Here is a 23,445-nt window from a genome sequence, read left to right on the forward strand (position 1 = left end):
AGGTGGGGGGGGGGTGTTAAATAGGTGATGGGCATTAAGGGGTGAACTTGTGATAAGCACCAGGTGTTGTATGGAAGTGCTGAATCACTATATTGTACACCTGGAACTAACATTACACTGTATGTTAACTAAATGGAATTTAAATAAAAACTTTAATAAATAAATGAAATTGTATATATTTATATATGCAATTTATTAATTTGATATATGTACACATTGTGAAATAGTCACCACAATCAAGCTAATTAGCATATTCCTTACTTCATAGTTACTTTTTTAGTAATTGGAACACTTAAGTTCTATCCTCTTAGCAAACTTCAAGTATAGAGTACAACATTTTTAACTATAGTCAAATTATTTTACATTAGATCTCCAGGACTTACGTATCCTGCAAAACTGATAATTTGTACTTCTTATTAACATCCCATCAGCCCCTAGTAATCACAATTATTTTTAATATATATTTTATTTTATTTTAAATTAATGTGTGATTAGTATTCAGTGTTATATTAGTTTCAGGTGTACAATATAATGATTCAACAATAACATATATCACACAAGTCTCATCACAACAAGTGCACTTCATAATTCCCATTACACCTTTTATTCACCCAACCCCACCTCCCCTATGGTACCATCAGTTTGTTCTCTATAGTTAAGAGTCTGTTCTTTTATCATTGTTTTAGTTTTCGGTTTGCCTCTCTCTCTGTCTCTCTTTTTTCCCCATTTACTCATTTGTTTCTTAAATTCCACGTATGAATGAAAACATTTGCTACTTGTCTTTCTCTGACAAACTTATTTTGCTTAGCATAATACTCTCTAGCTCCATCCATGTCATTGCAAATGGCAAGATTTCATTTTTTTAATGGCTGAGTTATATATATATATATATATATATATATATATATATATATATATATATATATATACAGATTTTTTTTTATTACTGATTAATTTTCTTTGCTGGTTATTAGGCTGCTCAAGTTTTCTATCTCTTCCTGTTTCAATTTTGGTAGTTTATGTGTTTCTACAAATTTATCCATTTCTTTCAGGTTGTCCAAATTATTTGCATGTAGTTTTTCATAATACTCTCTTATAATGGTTTGTATTACTGTGGTATTGGTTGTTATTTCTCTTCTCTCTTTTGTGATTTTATTTATGTGCATCCTCTTCCTTTTGTTTTTGATAACTATAGCTAAGGGCTTATTAATTTATTATTTTTCTCAAAAAGCCACCTCTTTGTTTTATCTCTTCTAATTTTTTTAGTTTCTATATCATTTATTTCTGCTCTAATCTTTATTATTTTTTTCCTTCTACTGTCTTTAAGCTTTGTTGTTTTTTTCTGGCTTTTTTAGGTGTGGAGTTAGGTTGTTGGAGATTTTTCTTTCTTCTTGAGGTAGGCGTGTATTGCTATATATTTCCCACTTGGACCACTTTTGCTACATCCCAAATTTTTGGAGTGTTGTGTTTTCATTTTCATTTGTTTCCCTGTATTTGTTTTATTTCTTTTATTTTCTGGTTGACCCACTCATTCTGTGGTAGAATGTTGTGTAACCTCCTTGTATTTTTGGTCTTTCCAATTTTTTGAAAGATTTTATTTATTTATTTGAGAGAGAGAAAGCAAGAGCATGAACAGGGGGAGAGGGAGGCAGAGAGAGAGAGGGAGATGCAGACTCCTCACTGAGCAAGGAGACCAACATGGGGCTTGATCCAAGGACCCTGGGACTGTGACTTGAGCAAAAGGCAGATGATTAACTGAGCTACCCAGACACACCATGGTCTTTCCAGATTTTTTTATGATTTACTTCTAGTTTCATACAGTTGTGGTTGGAAAAGGACCATAATATGATTTCAGCCTTTTTGTATTTGTTGAGGCCTGTTGTGTTACCTAATCTACGTAGATAGATGGATAATGTGTAATCTATTCTGCAGAATGTTCCCTGTGTGCTTGAAAAGAATGTGTATTCTGCTGTTTTAGGAAGAAATGTTCTGAACATATCTGTTAAGTCCATCTGGTCCAGTGTGTCATTCAAAGCCACTGATTCCTCATTGATTTTCTGCTTATTTGATATGCCTATTGATGTAAGAGGGATGTTAAAGACTATTATTGCATTATTGTCTATTAGTTCTTTTATGTTTGTCATTAATTGCTTTATATATTTGGGTGCTCCCATATTGGGTACATACATATTTCCACTTTTACATCTTCCCATTTGATTTACTCTTTTTGATTGTATTTAATGTCTTATTTTTCTCTTGTTACAGTCTTTGTTTTAAATCTAATTTGTCTGATATAAGTGTTGCTACTCTGGCTTTCTTTTGACCTTCATTTGTATGAAAAATGTTTCTCTTTCCCTTCACTTTCAGTCTGCAGGTGTTTTTAGACCTAAAATGAGTCTCTTGTAAGCAGCATATAGATGACTCTTGTTATTGTTATCCATTCTGACATCCTATGTCTTTTGATTGGAGGATTTATTTCATTGACATTGAAAGTAATTATTAACAGATATGTATTTAGTGATATTTTATTACTTCTTTTGACATTGCTTCTGAATACTTTCTCTGATCCTTTTGTCTTTGTCAATTTTGATCTCTCCTTTTCACTCAATGAGTGCCCTTTAACATATTCAGCATGTCTGGTTTTGTGGTCATAAACTCCTTTGGTTTTTATTTGTCTGGGAAACTGTTTTTCTCTCCTTATATTCTGAATGAAAGCTTCGCTGGATAGACCATTCTTGGCTGCAGATTCTTCCCATTCAGCCTTTTGAATATACCGTGCCAGTCCCTTCTACCTTGGCAGATTTCTGTTGAGGAATTTCCAGCTGCCCTTGTGTGTTTTCCTTTGTATGTTAAGGACTTCTTTTTTCAACCTGCTTTTAAGATTTATTTTTCTTTGTCCCTATATTTTGCAAATTTAAGTACAAAATGTCTTGTTGATGGCCAACTTTTGTTGATTTTGATGGGAGTTCTCTGTGCCTCCTGGATCTGAATATCTGTTTCTTTCCCCAGATTAGGGAATTTTCAGCTATTATTTCTTCAAGTAAATTTTGTGCCCTCTTTTTTTGTGTGCTTCAAATGGGACTCCTTATAATACAAATGTTATTATTTCTGATGGAGCCACTGAATTCCCTGTCTATTCCCATGTTGCATAATTCTTCCTTCACCCTTTTGGTCAGCTTAATAACTTTTCATTACTTTGTCTTCTAGGTTTATAATTCGTTTCTCTATTTCTTCCAGTCTTTTCTCCCTTGCATGATGTTTATATCTAATCTCATTGCACATTTCATCTCTGAATGATTCTTTTTTTAAGTCTTTTATCTCGGTGGTAAAGGTTTCACTGATGTCTTGTATATTTTTCTCAAGCTCAGTGTGAATCCTTATATATGTTGCTGTAAATTCTTCATTAGGCCTATTACTTATATCTACTTCACTTAGATCTCTGCCTCTGGCCTCAACTTGTTCCTTCATTGGGATAAAATCCTCTGTCTTTGCATTTTATTATGTCTTTACCTGCTGTGTGTTAGAAAAAGCAGTTCTGTATCCTGTTCCTTAAAATTTGTACAGGTCATGTAATGCCCAGGGCCTGGCACTTCCAGGAGACTCTGGTGTGTGTTGCATGTATTCTGCTGTTGTGCGTTGGCTGATCTATCCTTCAGGTCAATTGTCTGTATAGGCTTTCTTTTCTTTTTATTTTTTAATAATAATTTTTTTATTATATTATGTTAGTCACCATATAGTACATCCCTAGTTTTTGATGTAAAGTTCCATGATTCATTACTTGCATATAAATCCCAGTGCACCATGCAATACATGCCCTCCTTACCACCCATCACCAGCTTATCCCATTCCCCCACCCACCATCCCTCTGAAGCCCTCAGTTTGTTTCCCAGAGTCCATAGTCCCTCATGGTCCATTCCCCTTTCTGTTTCCCCCTCTTTCTTCATCCCTTTATTCTCCTACTGATCTTCCTACATCTTATGTTCCATAAATGAGTGAAACCATATGATAATTGTCTTTCTCTGCTTGACTTATTTCGCTTAGCATTATCTCCTCCAGTACCGTCCATAGTGCAGCAAATGTTGAGAAATCCTTCTTTTTGATGGCTGAGTAATATTCCATTGTATATATGGACCACATCTTCTTAATCCAGTCATCTGTTGAAGGGCATCTTGGCTCATTCCACAATTTAGCTATTGTGGACAGTGCTGCTATGGCCATTGGGTACATATGGCCCTTCCCTTCACTACGTCTGTATCTTTGGAGTAAATACCTAGTAATGCAATGGCTGGATCATAAGGCAGCTCAATTTTCAACTTTTTAAGGGACCTCCACACTGTTTTCCAGAGTGGCTGTAACAACTTGCATTCCCAGCAACAATGGAGGAGGGATCCCCTTTCTCCACATCCTCTCCAACAATTGTTGGTTCTTGCCTTGTCTATTTTTGCCATTCTAACTGGCATAAGGTGGTGTCTCAGTGTGGTTTTGATTTGAATTTCCCTGATGGCTGATGATTTTGAACATTTTTTCATGTGTCAGTTAGCCATTTGTGTGTCTTCACTGGAAAAGTGTCTGTTCATATCTTCTGCCCATTTTTTGATTTGTTTATTTGTTTCTTCTGTATTGAGTTTGAGAAGTACTTTGTAGATCTTGGATGCCAGTTGTTTATCTATAGTGTCATTTGCAAATAGGTTCTCCCATTCTGAGGACTACCTCTTAGATTTGCTGACTGTATCCTTGGCTGTGCAGAAGTTTTCATCTAAATGAAGTCCCACAAGTTCATTTTTTCTTCTTTTCTTTCTTTTTTTTTTTTAAACAAGGATCTTTATTTTTTTATTTCACTAATTTAAAAGTAACATATATTCATTGGAAAAAATTAGAAAATATAGAAAATACATAAAAAATTACAACTCACCAGATTCTACAACCCAATATTTTGGGACATTTCCTAACATCATATTAAAAACATTTACTTATATCTCTCAAAATTCTTTAAAAATAAATGTTCTAATTCTCACATTTAATTTAGCTTAACAAAATTGTAGGAGTACAATTTATTTGTCTTATCATTTGGTATTTGAAATATTTTACTAGCCTAACAATACTTATGATGAATATAATTTTTGATTTTTTTTGTTTGTTCTTTTATTATATTATGTTAGTCACCATAAAGTACATCCCTGGCTTTTGATGCAAAGTTCGATGATTCATTAGTTGCGTATAACACCCTCTGCACCATGCAATACCTGCCCTCCTTACTACCAATCACCAGCATATCCCCTTCCCCCAACCCCTCCCTTCTAAAGCCCTCAGTTTGTTTCTCAGAGTCTATAGTCTTTCATGCTTCATTCCCCCTTCTTTTTTTTTTTTTAAAGATTTTTTATTTATTTATTTGACAGAGATAGAGACAGCCAGCGAGAGAGGGAACACAAGCAGGGGGAGTGGGAGAGGAAGAAGCAGGCTCCTAGCAGAGGAGCCTGATGCGGGGCTCGATCCCAGAACGCTGGGATCGCGCCCTGAGCTGAAGGCAGACGCTTAACGACTGAGCCACCCAGGCGCCCCATTCCCCCTTCTGATTACCCCCCTTTCTTTATTGCTTTCTTCCACTACCGATCTTCCTAGTTCTTATGTTCCATAGATGAGAGAAATCATCTGATAATTGTCTTTGTCTACTTGACTTATTTCACTTAGCATTATATCCTCCAGTGCTGTCCGTGTTGCAGCAAATGTTGAGAACTCATTCTTTCTGATAGCTGAGTAATATTAAATTGTATATATGGACCACAACTTCTTAATCCAGTCATCTGTTGAAAAGCATCTCAGTTCCTACCATGATTTAGCTATTGTGGACAATGTGGCTATGAACATTGAGGTGAATATGGCCTTTCTCTTCACTACGTCTGGATCTTTGGGGTACATAAGCAGTAGTGCAATGGATGGATCAGAGGGTAGCTCAATTTTTAACTTTTTAAGGGACCTCCACACTGTGTTCCAGAGTGGCTGTAACAACTTGCATTCCCACCAACAATGTAGGAGGGATCCCCTTTCTCCACACCCTCTGCAGCAATTGTTGTTTCTTGCCTTGTCCATTTTTGCCATTCTAACTGGAGTAAGGTGGTATCTCAGGGTGGTTTTGATTTGAATTTCCCTGATGGCTAATGATTTTGAACATTGTTTCATGTGTCTGTTAGCTATTTGTATGTCTTCATTGGAAAAGTGTCTGTTCATATCTTCTGCCCATTTTATGATTTGTTTACTTGCTTCTCACCTATTGAGTTTTAGAAGGCCCTTGTAGAACTTGGATACCAGTCTTTTATCTGTAGCATCATTTGCAAATATCTTCTCCCATTCCGTGGGCTGCCTCTTAGTTTTTTAAACTGTTTCCTTGGCTGTGCAGAAGCTTTTAATCTTGATGTAGTCCCACAAGTTCATTTTATCTTTTGTTTCTCTTGCCTTTGGAGATGTGTCATGAAAAAGGTTGCTTTGGCCGATGTCGTAGAGGTTGCTGCCTATGTTCTCCTCTAGGATTTTGATGGATTCCTATCTCACATCGAGATCATTCATCCATTTGGAGTTTATCTTTGTGTATGGTGTGAGAGAGTGGTCAAGTTTCATTCTTTTGCATGTAGCTGTCCATTTTTCCCAGTACCATTATTGAAGAGACTGTCTTTTTTCCACCCAATGTTTTTTCCTGCTTTATCAAAGAATAGTTGCCAAAGAGCAGAGGATCCATTTCTGGGTTCTCTATTCTGTTCCTTTGGTCTATGTGTCTCTTTTTGTGCCATTACCATGCTGTCTTTGTGATCCTAGCATTGTAGTACAGCTCGAAATCCAGCATTGTGATGCCCCAGCTTTGTTTTTCCTTTTCAACAGTTCCTTGGTGTATCGGAGCCTTTTCTGGTTCCATACAAATTTAAGGGCTATTTGTTCCAGTTCTGTGAAAAATGTCATTGGTATTTTGATCAGGATAGCACTGAAAGTGTAGATTGCTCCGGGAAGCATGGACATTTTTACTATGTTAATTCTTCCGATCCATGAGCATGGAATATTTTTCCATCTTTTTGTGTCTTCTTCAATGTCTTTCAAAAGTGATCTGTACTTTCTACAATATATATCCTTTACATCTCTGGTTAAGTTAATTCTGAGATTACGTAGGATTTTTGGTGCTATTGTAAATGGAATGGATACCCTAATTTCTCTTTCTTCAGTCTCATTGTTCGTGTATAGAAATGCAACTGATTTCTGAGAATTGAGTTTGTATCCTGCCACATAACTGAATTACTCTATAACTTCTAGTAGTTTGGGGGACGATTATTTTGTTTTTTCCATATAGAGTATCATGCCATCTGTGAAGACAGACAGTTGACTTCTTCTTTGCTACTTCGGATACCTTTTTTTTATTTTAATGTTTTTTTATTATATTATGTTAGTCACCATACAGTACATCCCTGGTTTCTGATGTAAAGTTTGACGATCCATTAGTTGCGTATAACACCCAGTGTACCATGCAATACGTGCCCCCCTTACTACCCATCACCAGTCTATCCCATTCGCCAACTCCCTCCCATCTGAAGCCCTCAGTTTGTTTCTCAGAGTACATAATCTCTCATGCTTCATTTCCCCTTCTGATTACCCCCCCTTTCTTTATCCCTTTCTTCCCCTACCAATCTTCCTAGTCCTTATGTTCCATAGATAAGAGAAATCATATGATAATTGACTTTCTCTGCATGACTTATTTCACTTAGCATTATATCCTACAGTGCTGTCCATGTTGCAGCAAATGTTGAGAACTCATTCTTTCTGAAACCTGAGTAATATTACATTGTATATATGGACCACAACTTTAATCCAGTCATCTGTTGAAAGGCATCTCGGCTCCTTCCATGATTTGGCTATTGTGGACAATGCTGCTATGAACATTGGGGTGCATATGGCCCTTCTCTTCACTACGTTTGTATCTTTGGGGTAAACACCCAGTAGTGCACTGGCAGGGTCATAGGGTAGCTCAATTTTTAACTTTTTAAAGGACCTCCACACTGTTTTGGGAGTGGCTATAACAACTTGCATTCCCACCAACAATGTAGGAGGAATCCCCTTTCTCCACACCCTCAGCAGCAATTGTTGTTTCTTGCCTTGTCCATTTTTGCCATTCTAACTGGAGTAAGGTGGTATCTTAGTGTGGTTTTAATCTGAATTTCCCTGATGACTAATGATTTTGAACATTGTTTCATGTGTCTGTTAGCCATTTGTATGTCTTCATTGGAAAAGTGTCTGTTCATATCTTCTGCCCATTTTATGATTTGTTTACTTGTTTCTCACCTATTGAGTTTGAGAAGGCCCTTGTAGTACTTGGATACCAGTCTTTTATCTGTAGCATCATTTGCAAATATCTTCTCCCATTCCGTGAGCTACCTTTAGTTTTTTTGACTGTTTCCTTGGCTGTGTGGAAGGTTTTTATCTTGATGTAGTCCCACAAGTTCATTTTATCTTTTGTTTCTCTTGCCTTTGGAGATGTGTCATGAAAAAGGTTGCTTTGGCCGATGTCGTAGAGGTTGCTGCCTATGTTCTCCTCTAGGATTTTGATGAATTTCTGTCTTACATCGAGGTCTTTCATCCATTTGGAGTTTATTTTTGTGTATGGTGTTGGAGAGTGGTCAAGTTTCATTCCTTTGCATGTACCGGTCCAATTTTCCAGGCACCATTTATTGAAGAGAATGTCTTTTTTCCACCGAATGTTTTTTCCTGCTTTATCAAATATTAGTTGCCCAAAGAGCCGAGGGTCCATTTCTGGGCTCTCTATTCTGCTCCATTGGTCTATGTGTCTGTTTTTGTGGCAGTACCATGCTGTCTTTGTGATCACAGCTTTGTAGTACAGCTCGAAAGCCAGCATTGTGATGTCCCTAGCTTTGTTTTTCCATTTCTTCAGTTCCTTGGCAATTCGTGGCCTTTTTTGGTTCCATACAAATTTAAGGGCTATTTGTTCCAGTTTTTTGAAAAATGTCCTTGGTATTTTGATCAGGATAGCATTGAAAGTGTAGATTGCTCTGGGTAACATGGACATTTACCTATGTTAATCTTCCTATCCATGAGCATGGAATATTTTTCCATCTTTTTGTGTCTTCCTCAATGTCTTTCAAGAGTGATTTATAGCTTCTAGAATATAGACTCTTTACGTCTCTGGTTAAGCTAATTCCAAGGTAACCAATAGTTTTTGGTGCTATTGTAAAAGGGATGGATTCCCTAATTTCTCTTTCTTCAGTCTCATTGTTTGTGTATAGAAATGCAACTGATTTCTGAGCATTGATTTTGTATCCCGCCACATTACTGAATTCCTCTATAACTTCTAATAGTTTGGGCATGGATTCTTTTGGGTTTTCCATGTAGAGTATCATGTCATCTGTGAAGAGAGACATTTTGACTTCTTCTTTGCCAATTTGGATACCTTTGATCCCTTTTTGTTGTCTGATTGCTGTTGCAAGGACTTCTAGTACTATGTTGAGTAATAGTAGTGAGAATGGGCATCCCTGTCGTGTTCCTGATCTTAAGGGAAAGGCTTCCAGCTTTTCCCCATTGAGAATAATATTTGCTGTAGGCTTTTCATAGATGGTTTTTAATAGATTGAGGAATGTACCCTCTATCCCTACACTCTGAAGGGTTTTAATCAGGAAAGGATGCTGTATTTAGACAAATGATTTTTCTGTATCAATTGAGAGGATCATATGGTTCCTGAGTCTTTTCTTGTTGATATGATGTGTCACGCTCATCGATGTGCAAATGTTGAACCACCTTTCCATCCCAGGGATGAATCCCACTTGGTCATGATGGATAATCCTTTGAATGTACTGTTGGATTCTATTAGCCAGGATCTTGTTGAGGATTTTGGCGTCCATATTCATTAGGGAAATCGGTCTGTAATTCTCCTTTTTGATGGGGTCTTTGCCTGGCTTGGGGATCAAGGTAATATTGGCCTCATAGAATGAGTTTGGTAGCTTTCCTTCTGTTTTTATTTTTTTGAAATAGCTTTAGGAGAATGGGTATTATTTCTTCTTTGAATGTTTGGTAGAATTCCCCAGGAAAATCGTCCAGACCTGGAGTTTAGTTCTTTGGAAGGTTGGTTATCACTGACTCAATCTCTTCATAATTAATTGGCCTGTTTAAAAAATCAATTTCTTCCTGATTCAGTCTTGGTAGTTTATAGGTTTCCAGGAAGGCCTGCATCTCTTCCAGATTGCTTAATTTATTGGCATAAACTGTTGAAAAATGTTTCTAGTAATCCTTCCAATTTCAGTGGTATTGGTTGTGATCTCTCCTTTTTCATTCATAATTTTATTAATTTGGGTCCTTTCTCTATTCTTTTTGTTAAGTATTGACAGCGGTTTGTCAATTTTATTGATTCTCTCAAGGAACCAGCTTCTAGTTCTGTTGATCTGCTCTACTGCACTCCTGGTTTCTAATTCATTGATCTGCTCTAATCTTGGTCAACTGCTTCCTCGTGTGTTGATTAGGCCTGTCCCTCTGTTGCTGTTCCAGCTTCTTTAGGTGAGAATATAAAAACTGAATTTATATTTTTCTATTGTTTTCAGTGAGTCTTGGATGGCTATGTATTTTCCAGCTATGACTGCCTTTGCCATGTCCCATTGATTTTGGACTGTTTTGTTTTCATTCTCATTGGTCTCCATAAATTGTTTAAATTGATTTTTAGTTTCCTGGTTTATTTAATCATCCTGGATACGATGGTTCTTAGTTTCCATGTGTTTGAGTTTCTTCACAATTTTTCCTTGTGATTGAGTTCCAACTTGAAATCATTGTGTTCTGAGAATATGCAGGGTATAATTTCAGTCTTTTGCTATCTGTTGAGACCTGTTTTGTGACCCAGTGCATGATCTATTACGGGAGACTGTTCCATGTGCATTAGAATAGAATCAGTATTCTTTTGTTCTGGAGTGTAGTGTTCTATATATATCTATGAGGTACATCTGGTCTACTATGGCATTCAAAGCTCTTGTTTATTTGTTGATTTGCTACTTAGGTGCTCAGTCTATTGCTGATAGTGGAGTGTTGAGTTCCCCTACTATTAACGTATTTTTATCTATATGTCTCTTTATTCTGGTTACAGTTAGCTTGTGTATCTTGTTGCTCCCCTGTTGGGGGCATAGATATTTATAATTGTCATATGCACTTTTTGGATACATCGTTTAACAATAATATAGTGCCCTTCTCTATCACCAACTACAGTCTTTAGTTTAAAATCTAATCTGTCTGATATAAGAATTGCTACCCCAGCTTTCTTTTGAGGTTCATTGACATGAAAAATGATTTTCCATCCTTTTACTTTCAGTCTAGTTGTATCTTTAGGTTCAAAATGAGTCTGTAGAGAGCAAATGGATGGGTCATGTCTTTTTATCCAATCTGCAACCCTGTGGCGTTATGGGAGCATTTAGGCCACTTACATTGAGACTGAATATAGAGAGATATGATTTTAATGATGCCATGTTGTCTGTAAAGTCTTTATTTCTATAGATTGTACCTTTCTGTTCTGTATCACTCTTGGGGCCTTTTTACTTTTATAGAACCCCCCTTAATATCTCCTGTAGGGCTGGTTTCATGGGTACAAATTTGGTCATTGCCTGGCGATTCTGGAAGGTCCTTATCTCTCCATCAATTCTGAATGACAGTCTTGTTTTATAAATGATCCTTGGCTGCATGTTTTTCTCTGAAGTCACTTTAAACCCCCCCAACCCTTTCTCTCATGCCAAGTCTGTGTACGTGAGAAATTTCTTTTCCCTGGCCACTTTCGATACTGTATCCAAGAGGTTTGAATCTAATATTTGCAAATTTCTCTATGATGTGATGTGGTGTAGGTTTGTCGTGGTTGAATTTGGGAGGGGTCCTCTCTGCCTCTTGGACACGAATGCTTGTTTCCTTTGCTAGATTGGGGAAGTTTTCAGCTACAATTTGTTCAAATATCTTTTCTAGACCTCTCTTTTTCTCCACCCCCTCAGGGATGCCAATGGTTCTGACATTGGAACGTTTCATTGACTCAGTAATCTCCCATAACCTACGTTCTTGAGATTGGAATTTTTTGAGCCAAGTTTCTGTTTTAGCTTTCTCTTCTACCATTGCATCCTTCAATTCGCTAATTCATTCTTCTGCCTCATTTACCCTTGCCATCAGTGTATCTAGTTTTGACTGCATTTGATTCATAGCATTTTTAATTTCTGCCAAATTCGCTCTCATTTCCACCCTTAGAGATTCTATATTCTCATTAATATTTTCATTAATTTTTTTTCAAATCTACACATCATCCTAACAATTGTTACTCTGAACTCCATTTCTGATAATTTGGTTATATCCATATCCATTAGTTCTGTGGCAGAGGCCTCAGACTCATTGTCCTTTTTTTGCTGGGGGGGATTTCTCCTCGTCATTCTGATGAGAAGAGGTTGCGGGGTTGTCCAGAGCCCAAACCAGGACCCAGGCAGTGTGCTCTTGTTTTCTAGGGACCTTAAGGATGTGGGCTTCTTGATTTTTCAGCCTGCCTTCTGGGTGTGGGGCCTGCCACGCTGATACTCAGGCAACCCTGTTTGGGTAGAATCTTCCTGTCCTCTGCGAGGGGGGATGGTGATGGGCACAATGTGAGCTGGTATTTCCGAGCTTTTGTTCTCTGGTGGCTTTCCCTGGTGGTTTTCTGTGCCTCTTCTGAGATTCAGAGCAGCAGTGGCTGAATCCCAGCCCCTGTCTCAGAACAGAGAGATCGTAGTCTGCTCTCCACTGAGCTCTTCTGGCCTCTTTAACTCTGTTTCTGTTGGTGCTGCTAAAAACCCTGCAGCATCCTGGCTTGTGCACCCCACAGCCGGTGTCCCAGCCCTCACTTCCAGGGCTGGCACGTCTCTGTCCTTTGTGTTTCTAAATCCGCCAGCCTCCACCTGCCCCCACATGTGCTCCAGAGCTCCGTTTCTGTGTGTTTCGTGTGCACTCCAGAACTCCGATTTTCAGACTGGTTGCATGTGTTCCCAGGCTCATGGTCTCAGTCTGCTCTCTCACGGGTGCCGGTCCAGGAGTCCACCTGTTCCCCAGTGCAGGTGACTACTGCTTCCCGGCGCCCACATGCAGAGGCTCTCTCCCACTTCTGTTTATCTTCCAATATCTGTACACAGATTCAGGGATCCCCGCTTTGTACCTCAATACTCAGTGGTGGAGATGTTCATTTGTATAGATCCAGATGTATCTTCCTGCATCTCAGGCTGATTCTTGGGTATTCAGGATAGTCTGGTACCTATCCAGCTCAATTCAGGGTACCAGCTGAAAAAGGGGACCCCTACCCCTCCGCCGTCTTAACTCCTCCCTGTGTAGGCTTGTCTTGCCTAATGTGGACAATGTTTGGTCCCTTGCCTGAATCTAGTGAGTTTTACTTGGTATGCCCTGGCCTGCTTATGAAATGAAACTCGTCACCACCTCCACCAGAACTGAGGCCCTGCAGAGCTCTCTGGTTAGGAAACATGTTGTGGGCAGGGGTTTGTGCAGGTGTTCTGGGGGGTGGGGATCGCTGCACTAGCTCTCAGGCAAACATGACTCTGAAAGGCTCTCCCACCAGAGTGTAGGAGTGTTAGGCCAGGTGTATGCAAGTTAGGAAGCCAGTGTTGGCACTCCACTCTTTCCCACAGGTGGATCTGTTTATGCTGAGGGGCAGAGGAGAGAAATAGAGTCAGCCAACACCTTTTTTCCAGAGAGATGTCACTGAGAATGCTGCCTCTCAGGGACATACTCCAAGAAGAGTGAATTATCTCCTCCCCATGTGCCTCAGGCACTGTTTAGATCACTGTTTCCATGCTCTCTCTCTGGGTTATTTGCCTGCCTACTCTCCTGGAGCAGTGCAGTGCCTTCTGTACCATCCACTCCTGCTGTCCTTTAAAACTCCATGCTTATGTATTGCAAGAACTCATGAATTGCAGCACTTCTCCTTTTCCAAGACAGTGTCTTTGGGAAACAATCTTGCATGTTCCCCTCTGTGCTCCCCTCTCTCTCCCCCTCTCTGCAACCATGGTTCTTTCCCTCCACAGCCCCTGGGATCCATTTCTCCCCTAAACCATGTCTCCACACTTCCTACTTTCTTTGAGGCGGCCTCTTCTTTCCCTTTATTTGAGGAGTTTTACTCCACAATAAAAGTCAGTCTTCAGGTCTATTTCTGTGTATTTAGGATGACTTGATAGTTATCTGGTTGTGTTCATGGGATGAGGTGAGCCTAGGGTCCTCCTACTCCACAGATATCTTTCCCCTACTTATCTTTGGGTTTTGATATATGGTTGCATTAGGCTTATGTATAACATCTTCTGCATACAGTGGTCTATACTAAGTTGATTGTCATTTAAGTTTGAACCCATTTTTCATTCCTGTCCTCCCCATGTGTTGGGTTAATATTATCATATTTCACATCCTTTTATTTGTCAGTTCATTAGCTCATTTTTTACAAAGATATTCATTGTTATTACTTTTGTGTTTCTTACCTTCAGGCTGTCACTTTGGGTCTCTCCTTACCACTCAAAGTATCCCCGTTAATATATCTTGCAGGGTTAGCAGAGAAAGACAATTATCGTATGATTTCTCTCATCTATGGAACATAAGAACTAGGAAGATCGGTAGGGGAAGAAAGGGATAAAGAAAGGGGGGTAATCAGATGGGGGAATGAAGCATGAGAGACTATGGACTCTGAGAAACAAACTGAGGGCTTCAGAGGGGAGGGGGGTGGGGGAATGCGATAGGCTGGTGATGGGTAGTAAGGAGGGCATGTATTGCATGGTGCACTGGGTGTTATATGCAACTAATGAATCATCGAATTTTACATCAGAAACCAGGGATGTACTGTATGGTGACTAACATAATATAATAAAAAAACATTAAAATAAAAAATATGTATATATCTTGCAGGGTTAATTAGTGGTCAGGAACTTATTTAGTTTTTATCTGGGAAATTCTTTATCTTTCCTTTTATTATAAATGATAGCCTTCCTGGATAGAGTGTCCTGGTCTGCAGATTTTTCCCATCAGCAATTTGAATATATTATGCTTTCTGACTTGCAAAGTTTCTTTTGAATAATCTTCTGCTAGCTTTATGGGCTTGGCACTTACCGTCTTTTATCCCACTGCCAAAAAAAATGTTTCTTTATAACCAAATTTTGCCAATTTAATTACTGTTTGTCTTGGTGTTGGTCTGCCTTTATCAACCTTGATAGGAGTTCTCTGTGCCACCTTGATCTGGATATCTGTTTCCTTCCCTAGATTAGGGAACTTTTCAGCTGTTATTTCTTCAAATACATTTTCTGCCACTTTCTCTTCTTCTTCTGGGAACTCTTATTATATGAATGTTATTATTTTCTGATGGAGTCATTGAGTTCCCTAAGTCTATTCTCATTTTGCATTATTCCTTTGCTCTCTTTTTCAGCTTGATTACTTTCCATTACTCTATATTCTAGGTGACTATTTTGTTCCTCTGCTTCTTCCAGCCTGCTGTTCATTCCATCAAATGTGTTTCTCATTTCATGTATGGAGCTCTTTATCTCTGCTATGTTATTCCTTATCTCTGTTCTCTGTGTTATGCGTCTCACTCATGTCTTCCACTCTTTTCTGAAGCCCAGTGAGTATCCTTATGATCTTTCCTTTAAATTCTCTATCACGCATGTTACTTATATCTGTTTTGCTTAGATCTCTGGATGTGGCATTATCCTCTTCTTTCATTTGGAATAAATTTCTCTGTCTTCTCATTTTGTCTAAGTCTCTGTGTCTGTTTCTCTGTGTTAGGAAAGTCAGCTATGTCTCCTGTTATTGATGGTAAAGCCTTATGAAGAACAGGTCCTGTAGTGCCCTGTTCTGTCGTGTCCCCTGTTCCTCAGGTCCTCACACTTTCCAGAGTGTCTCCATTGTGTGGTGTGTGTGCTCTGTTGTTTGTCCTGGCCACTTTATCCTTCAGGCCAGTTGTGCATACAGGCTCTCTTACCTGTTATGGGCAGTGTTTTGTCCTTGGCCTGAATGTGGTGCTTTTGAACTAGCTGTGTTCTGGACTGGTTGTGAAATAAGGCCTGTCACCACTGCTACTGGAACCAAGTCTTTGAAAAACTCATGAGATGGGAAACACAATGTGAGCAGGGTTTTGAGGCAGTCTTCTGGGGGAGGGGTCCACTGTGCTGGGACTGAGGCAAGCTAAACTGAGAGGGGTCGTTCCACCAAAGCATGGGGTGGTGGGGCTGCAAGCTGGTTAAGTAGGGAGTGTAGGCACTGTGCTGCTTCCCAAAGGTGGTCTTGTGCTTATGCTGAGGGGCAGGGGAGGGAAATGGCACTAGCTAGTTCCTTTGTTCCCAGATGGATCACTCCCTAAATACTACCAATCTGGGATATGCTCTAAGATGAGTGAATAACCCTTCCACTCTGCCCTAGGCACTCATCCAGTCACTATTCCCATGCTGTATGTCCATTGGTTGTTTGCCTGCCTTCTTTCTAGGAGCAATTCCAGTGCCCTTCAGGCTGTATCCTGTCAAAGCCCACTGACACTTAAAACGCTAGGTTTTAAGCCCTTGGTTGCAAGACTTATGAAATCCAATCCCTCTTGCTTTCCAAGCTAATTGCTCTGGGGATTTGTTTTCTCTGTGTGATTCCCTGTGTGTTAGTCTGACTTGCCTCTCTTCATAGCCATGGATCCCTCTCCACCACAGCAGCCACAATCAGTTTCTCCCCCAAACTCTCTTTTCACTTCCTACATTCTTCAGCGTGGCCTTGTCTCTACCTTTAGTTATGGACTTTGGTCTGCCAGTCTTCAGGTCAATTTCTAGGGTATTTAGGATGATTTGATAGTTATCTTGCTGCATTCATGGGACAAGGTGAGCCTAGGGTCCTCCTACTTCATCAATAACTTCCAACCACAAATCTCCTTATGTCTGTTTTAAAATTTTTATTATAAGATACAACATTATGATTTTTAAAACATTCAAACAATACAGAAAGGTAGGAAAAAAGAAAAGGTGGTTTTCCTACTACTCTCACCCTCACTTTCCATATATTCATTCACTGTTAATCATTTCTCATAATTTACACTTAAATATATTGATATTGCCTTTATTCTGAGTATATACATATGTGGTATATGATCTGTACAATATAATGGGGTCATACTGTGTTAATGTGTTTTATATTATAACTTTTTTTCATTTAGCTTTCTATTTGGAGCATACATATTTCATATATAAACCCAATGCAACCTAAAGATACCACGCACGGAGCTATTTCAAAAAGTTTGATGAGCTTCCTTTAACTCCATTCCGTACCCTTGAGTGTCTGACCTTACACAGAAGGCCTGTGACCTTAGCGGAGGGCCCATTGTAGTGAATCATATTCTCTCAGTGTATATGGTTTTATTTTTGAGTTTTTGTTGGAAGCTATTAGAAGAGAGGTAATGGTTACTATAATGTGGTATAGTGAAAAGTGTCAGAGACCTGGGTTTTGATCCAAGCTTTATTGCTTACTGTGATTTGAAAGAAAAAGAAGAAAGAAAGAAAGAAAGAAAGAAAGAAAGAAAGAAAGAAAGAAAAAGAAAGAAAGAAAGAAAGAAAGAAAGAAAGAAAAAGAAAGAAAGAAAGAAAGAAAGAAAGAAAGAAAGAAAGAGAAAGAAAAGAAAGAAAGAAAAGGTTTTTCAAACATCCTTTGAGGTATTTTTATCCCCCTTTAGAGATGGGAAAACAGACTGGACCAGGGAGAAGTGACTTATTTAAGGTCACACAGCTAGTATGCAGTAGAGTCAGAAGTCCAGCAAAGGCCTCTTTCATTCAGCCAGCACCTTTGTGGTTTCCACTCTGCCATCTTGGCTTCTCTTCAGTATTTCTGTAAGGGTAGAGAATATTTCCTCAAAGTGATTGCCACAAGTTTTGACCAAAGCCTTGATAAAAGATTACATACTCAGTTCTCTTTCCAGTATCCAAACATCTCTGATTCCCTTCGTTTTGTCATATTCCCCTTTTCAGGAGAGAAGCCTTATAAATGCACCTGGGATGGCTGCTCCTGGAAATTTGCTCGTTCAGATGAACTCACCCGCCATTTTCGCAAGCACACAGGCATCAAGCCTTTCCGGTGTACAGACTGCAACCGTAGCTTTTCTCGCTCTGACCACCTATCCCTGCACCGCAGGCGCCATGACACCATGTGAGCAGCATAGACTGCACTAGAAGAGCCGTGCTGGTCCTTTTTTGCGCATGTGCATGCATGCACAATCAGATCATAACCATCTTTTCCTCTTTGACTTCAGCTTGCCTCGGGAATGGGGTAGGAGCAGCTCACTAAGCCAGGTTGATGAGACTGTAGGAAAAGACAGATGGTCTTCCATGGGGGCTACTCATATTCCACTTTCACCTCTCCACAGTCCAGTCTCCAGTTTTTACAGCCTCCCATGGGTTGAATTCCAGTGCAGCACCCATGGTTGCCCCCCAACCCCCCACCCCACCTTTGCTCTGAGATAAGACATTTCTTTACAAAAACAGGAATCAAATTCAAGGCTGTGAACAAACATACACTTCTTCTCATTCCAATTTTTTCTCTTATTTTCTAGAATTTTTATCTTTTTTTTTTTTGAATCAGTACTTAAAAGTGGTTGGTCATGTCTTAAAATGACTATTTATTTAAGTTCCTAAAAAGAAAAAGGCATAGTAGTTTAGATGGCTGGTAAGATTTATGGGGATGTGGGTCCTGAATATAGGTCATATTCTCAGTGAATAAGCTGAGTTCCCTAGCAAACTCAAAGGTTTTGTAAATCCAATCCTATTTGTTCTTATAGTTTAGTTTTCAGACAGTGCTATTGCTTCTTCTCAGGTCCGTCAAAAGGAATGAAATGACCTTCTACTTCTACTTCTCCTCTTCTTCTTCATCCTCCTTCAGGATAAAGATTTGGCTGCAGTTACCTTCTCTATTAGGTTAAATTTGAACAAATATTCAAAGCACACAGTGACATACCAGTGGGGAGAAAAGTGTTCCAATATGTTGGGCAGTGATAGGAACAAGCAAAACCAAGATCATTCTGAAAACAAATAGAGGGAAACTTTCATTTGGATAGGATATCAAAAGTGCCGTAATCACAGACCTCATTCAAATGGCAGCCTGTTGAGACAGAGTCTTGAGGGGTTACAGTGTACTGTTTATTCTTTTGTTTACATAAAGCAACTATTATGAGCATATTGCATGATGAGAAATCACACACTGGGGCCATGTTATATGGAGGTGAGGGGTTGGAAGAAAAAAATGTGTTCATTCCATGGCATTATTAGCATGAACTCCTGTGTTTCAAATGGCATATAAAATGATTTTAGGGAGAACTGACACAAAAAGCCATTTGATGTTCTGCAGGTGCTATGAACACTTAACCATTTCATTAGCCATTATGCCAGGTTACATAATACACACATTTGTTTACCTAACCGGACTCTTTTATAACAGTCTCTGGGACATAAAACCCTCTATTCCAGGCCATGGACCTCAGATCTACCTCCACATGGCATACTTCCTCTACCTGGGGGCAGGGAGGGCTTTGCAACACTTAGTTTTAAATTCAGCCTGTCTTGTAAAGGTGTCTTCATATTGAACTCTTTTTCTTTGGCAGATATTCAACCGGTGCCTGCATGAATACTTTAGGTTACTACCTCCCAAGATCATCCATTCTGACTAAATCAAAAAATTCTAGCCCCAAGAAAGGATCTTAATGACTTAGACTTACCCATCATTCATATTTTACAGATGAGACAAATATGGGTCAGATTTTTTTGGCAGATATTTCATTGAGGCCTTGTAGATCTGCGCACTTATTCTCCCAGGGATCACATTATAAAACTAAATTAAAGAAAATTTTAAATGATTGCCTGCAGTATTTCTCCAATTTTATATGTTTTGCTTCAGAAAACTTTAGACCACTCACAGTATATCATTTACAGTTGATTAAATAGTAAAATGTGCTTATGGTCATTGATATATAACATTAGGCACACAATTTTTCTATTCAAACACTTTCTATAGTATCTCAGATGTGATTTACCTCATTTCAACTTACAGTGTCTTTCCAGACCAGAAACTCTCATAAATTCAAGGGCTGTGTATTTTTCGAAATGACATGTGGATTTTTAATATTATTGTTATTTTGATGCAGGCTTTCCCCTGACCTTTGGTGTGCAAGTTCCACACTATAATTGATAAAACACTAAGAAATATCTAAGGCCAGTCTGTTAAAGGTAACTTCTATGTAGTTGTAAGACATATTGTGAAATACTGTCACACATGAATTTAAGCTTATAATTGAGTAGTTGATGTGGTGTTTCACAGTAGAGTCAAAGAGCTTACCCATTTTCCTCAGAGCTTGATCCTGAGTCTTCTTTTCCAGAGTTCATAACTAACTTGTGCCCCTCAGACCTCAGGATCTTTTGCACTGAGCATATAACCTACTAATACATAAAGTCTATCAATCATACTGTTGTGTTAAGGTGATCAAATTAAGATTGTAAATATTGGTATCCCTGACATCCTTAAGGCTTTATTCAATTTTTTCCCTTCAAAGTAATGTGAGAATTTGTTCATTGTTTATTGTTAGAAAACATTTCAAACCCTATTATTACTGTCCTTTCCCCTCCAAACAATGATAAAATCCTTCCAATTATTTATATATTCTTTAAGAAATATGTCCAAATGCACTTAGAGTACTTCATAGAGTACAGAGATACAAATACTCTACAATCCAGTACTGCACCAAAACCATATAGAAGTTTGCTAAATAAACAGTGAAATGGAAAGGAACTATCTTAGATAACAATTGGAATTAATTGAATTTACTGTGTTCATGCTAGCAAAGCACCATTTGTAGACAGTTGCCTAAGGCACAAAAGATGGCCTTGTTTTATAAGATTGGATAATATTCTGGGATTTATTGCAGTGGAATTCCTCCATCTGTAGATAATTGGCAGCTGAACATAACTATTGATAATTATGATTGGAAAATTCAGGAAAAACAATGAAAAATATGAACTGGTTGGGTAGATTAGGTCAAATGAATTATGGTAAAACAAAAAGGTTTTTGAGAGTAAGATTTTTTTAGGCCTGTAAAACTTATTTCCATTGATTTTTCCTTTTTAAAAAAATTTATATTTAAATTCTAGTTAGTTAACATACAGTGCAGTATTGGTTTCAGTAGTAGAAGTCAATGATTCATCAGTTACATACAACATCCAGTGCTCCTCATAACAATTGCCCTCCTTAATACCCATCACCCATCTAGCCCATCCCCCACCCACCTCCCTCCATCAACCCTCAGTTTGTTCTCTGTCTTTAAGGTCTTTTATGGTTTGTTTCCCTCTCTCTTTTGCCCCCCCCCATATGTTTGTTGGTTTTGTTTCTTAAATTCCACATATGAGTGAATCATATGGTATAAGATCTTTTTAAATAAACTCTTTTTTTTTACTTTAGAGCTGCTTTAGATTTACCGAAAATTGTGAAGATAGTACAGAGAGTTTCCCTATAACCCTATATCTAGTTTTCCCTATTATTAACATCTTTCATTAGTATGGTACATTTGTTACAAGTAATGAAGTAATATTGATACATTATTTTTAACTAAAGTCCAAACTTTATCCAGATTGCCTCAGTTTTTACCTAATATCCTTATTCTGTTCTAACATCCTATTCAGGATACCACATCACATTTAATAGTCATACCTCCTTAGGCTTCTCTTGTTTGTGACAATTTCTCAGACTTTCCTTGTTTCCTATGACCTTGACAGTTTTGAGGAATATGTCCCACGATTGAGATTTGTCTGATGTTTCCCTCATGATGAAACTGAGGTTATGGGTTTGGGGGGAGGACAATTATAGAGGTGAACTGCCATTTGCATCATATTATATTAACATGACTTATACACTTAATGGTAAACTTGATCATCTGGCTGAGATGGTGTTTGCTAGATTTCTCCTCTGTACCTTTCCCTTCCCCGTCTCCATGCTGTACTTTTTGGAAAGAAGTCACTATGTGAAGCCCAGACTTAAGTATTGGTGCATTATGCACCACACCCTTGTGGGTGAATATCTAGATAAATTATTTGAAATTCCTTGCATGGGAAATTTGTCTTGTCTCCCTCATTTATCTATTTATGCAATCATTTACTTGTGTCAGTAGAGAATCATGGATATTTATTTTATACTTTGAATTATAATCCAATACAAATTTATTTTGCTTCTAAAATTGTTCCAGCTTTGGCCATTGAACACCCTTTTGTTTGACTCCTAAGTCCTTTTGACATGCCCTCATCAATTTTTTTTTAGGACATCCTTATTTTCTGGCATTACAAAATGATCTGGTCTAATGATATATTTTTTGGTCCACTCCTATAATCAACCAGCTATTTAAGGTGTACTGGTTCCTTTTACTAGAGAATTACGTTAGAAGCAAATACCTGAACATTAAGTATGCTCTTGCTACCGGGCATTGTTGCTTCTAGGTTGTCTCAACTGACAGAGCAAGGAAATATATGTGGGTACACTAACCCATGTATACACATATCTATAAATTTTCTATCTGTAATCATCCATCTTTATTAAGCTGAAAATGAGCTTATACTGATGATTTAACTCCAATCCATTACCACATGGTTCATTCTAGATTTTTACCTTTGTTTATCTATAGCCTCCCATACCAACAGTGAGAAACCTGGCTCCCACACTCTGCTATCCATTTATTTACTTGTTCAATGCCTATATATATATATATATATATATATATATATATATATATATGGTGGCATCTCAATTGTTAACCTGTATGACTGTGAGAAACAACTAGACCATAGAGCTTTAATACATAATAGTAACATTTTTAGAACTCCAACAGTTCTTTGAAACCAAGTGAGCTGCAAAATTCGGGAATTGGGGATTTTTGTGATATGAGTTCCAGGAACTTGGAGTCTATCCTCCTCCCAGAAAAAGTTTTCTCAAGAACCAAGACATTGGGAATTGACCCACCATTGGATAAAGTAAGAGAAATTATTAATCCTTCTTGGTGTGTTAATACTTATACAGAGAGATGGACACAGAAGAAAGTAGGTGTGCCCGATCAAAAGAAACACTTAACACTACTTTTTCTCACTGGTAAATATGGCTCTCTGACAATAAGGGTGCTACCCTAAATTACCTCTCTCCATATTTTCCTCTCTCACTTGGTTGACCTTAGGCAAATCACATCACCTCTCTGTGCCTCAGTTAACCCATCTACAAAATGGGGAATCCAAAAATCTACCTCACAGAAATGTTGTGAGGATTCCCATTAATAGATGTTGGCAAAAATAATGGGAGATCCTTAAATGAATGACAAAGTATTATGATCATCACTATGATAATAACCATAGTGTCCTTAATTTACCCTAGATAAAGGAAAGAATTAGTCCT

At 38.3% G+C, this 23,445-nt stretch overlaps 1 protein-coding gene across 1 annotated transcript in view; it reads left to right on the top strand.

Moving 5' to 3' along the window:
- The window catches only part of KLF8 (KLF transcription factor 8), an 87,440-nt gene extending 69,256 nt beyond the window's left edge, over positions 1-18,184 (top strand). Inside the window, exon 5 of the mRNA XM_044380385.2 lies at positions 18,003-18,184. Coding sequence (XP_044236320.2) covers positions 18,003-18,184 — 182 coding nt within the window. The remainder of the gene's footprint in view (positions 1-18,002) is intronic.
- The last annotated feature ends 5,261 nt before the right edge of the window (positions 18,185-23,445 follow it).

Source organism: Ursus arctos, chromosome X (genome assembly GCF_023065955.2).
Source record: "Ursus arctos isolate Adak ecotype North America chromosome X, UrsArc2.0, whole genome shotgun sequence".
NCBI classification, from domain to species: Eukaryota; Metazoa; Chordata; class Mammalia; order Carnivora; family Ursidae; genus Ursus; species Ursus arctos.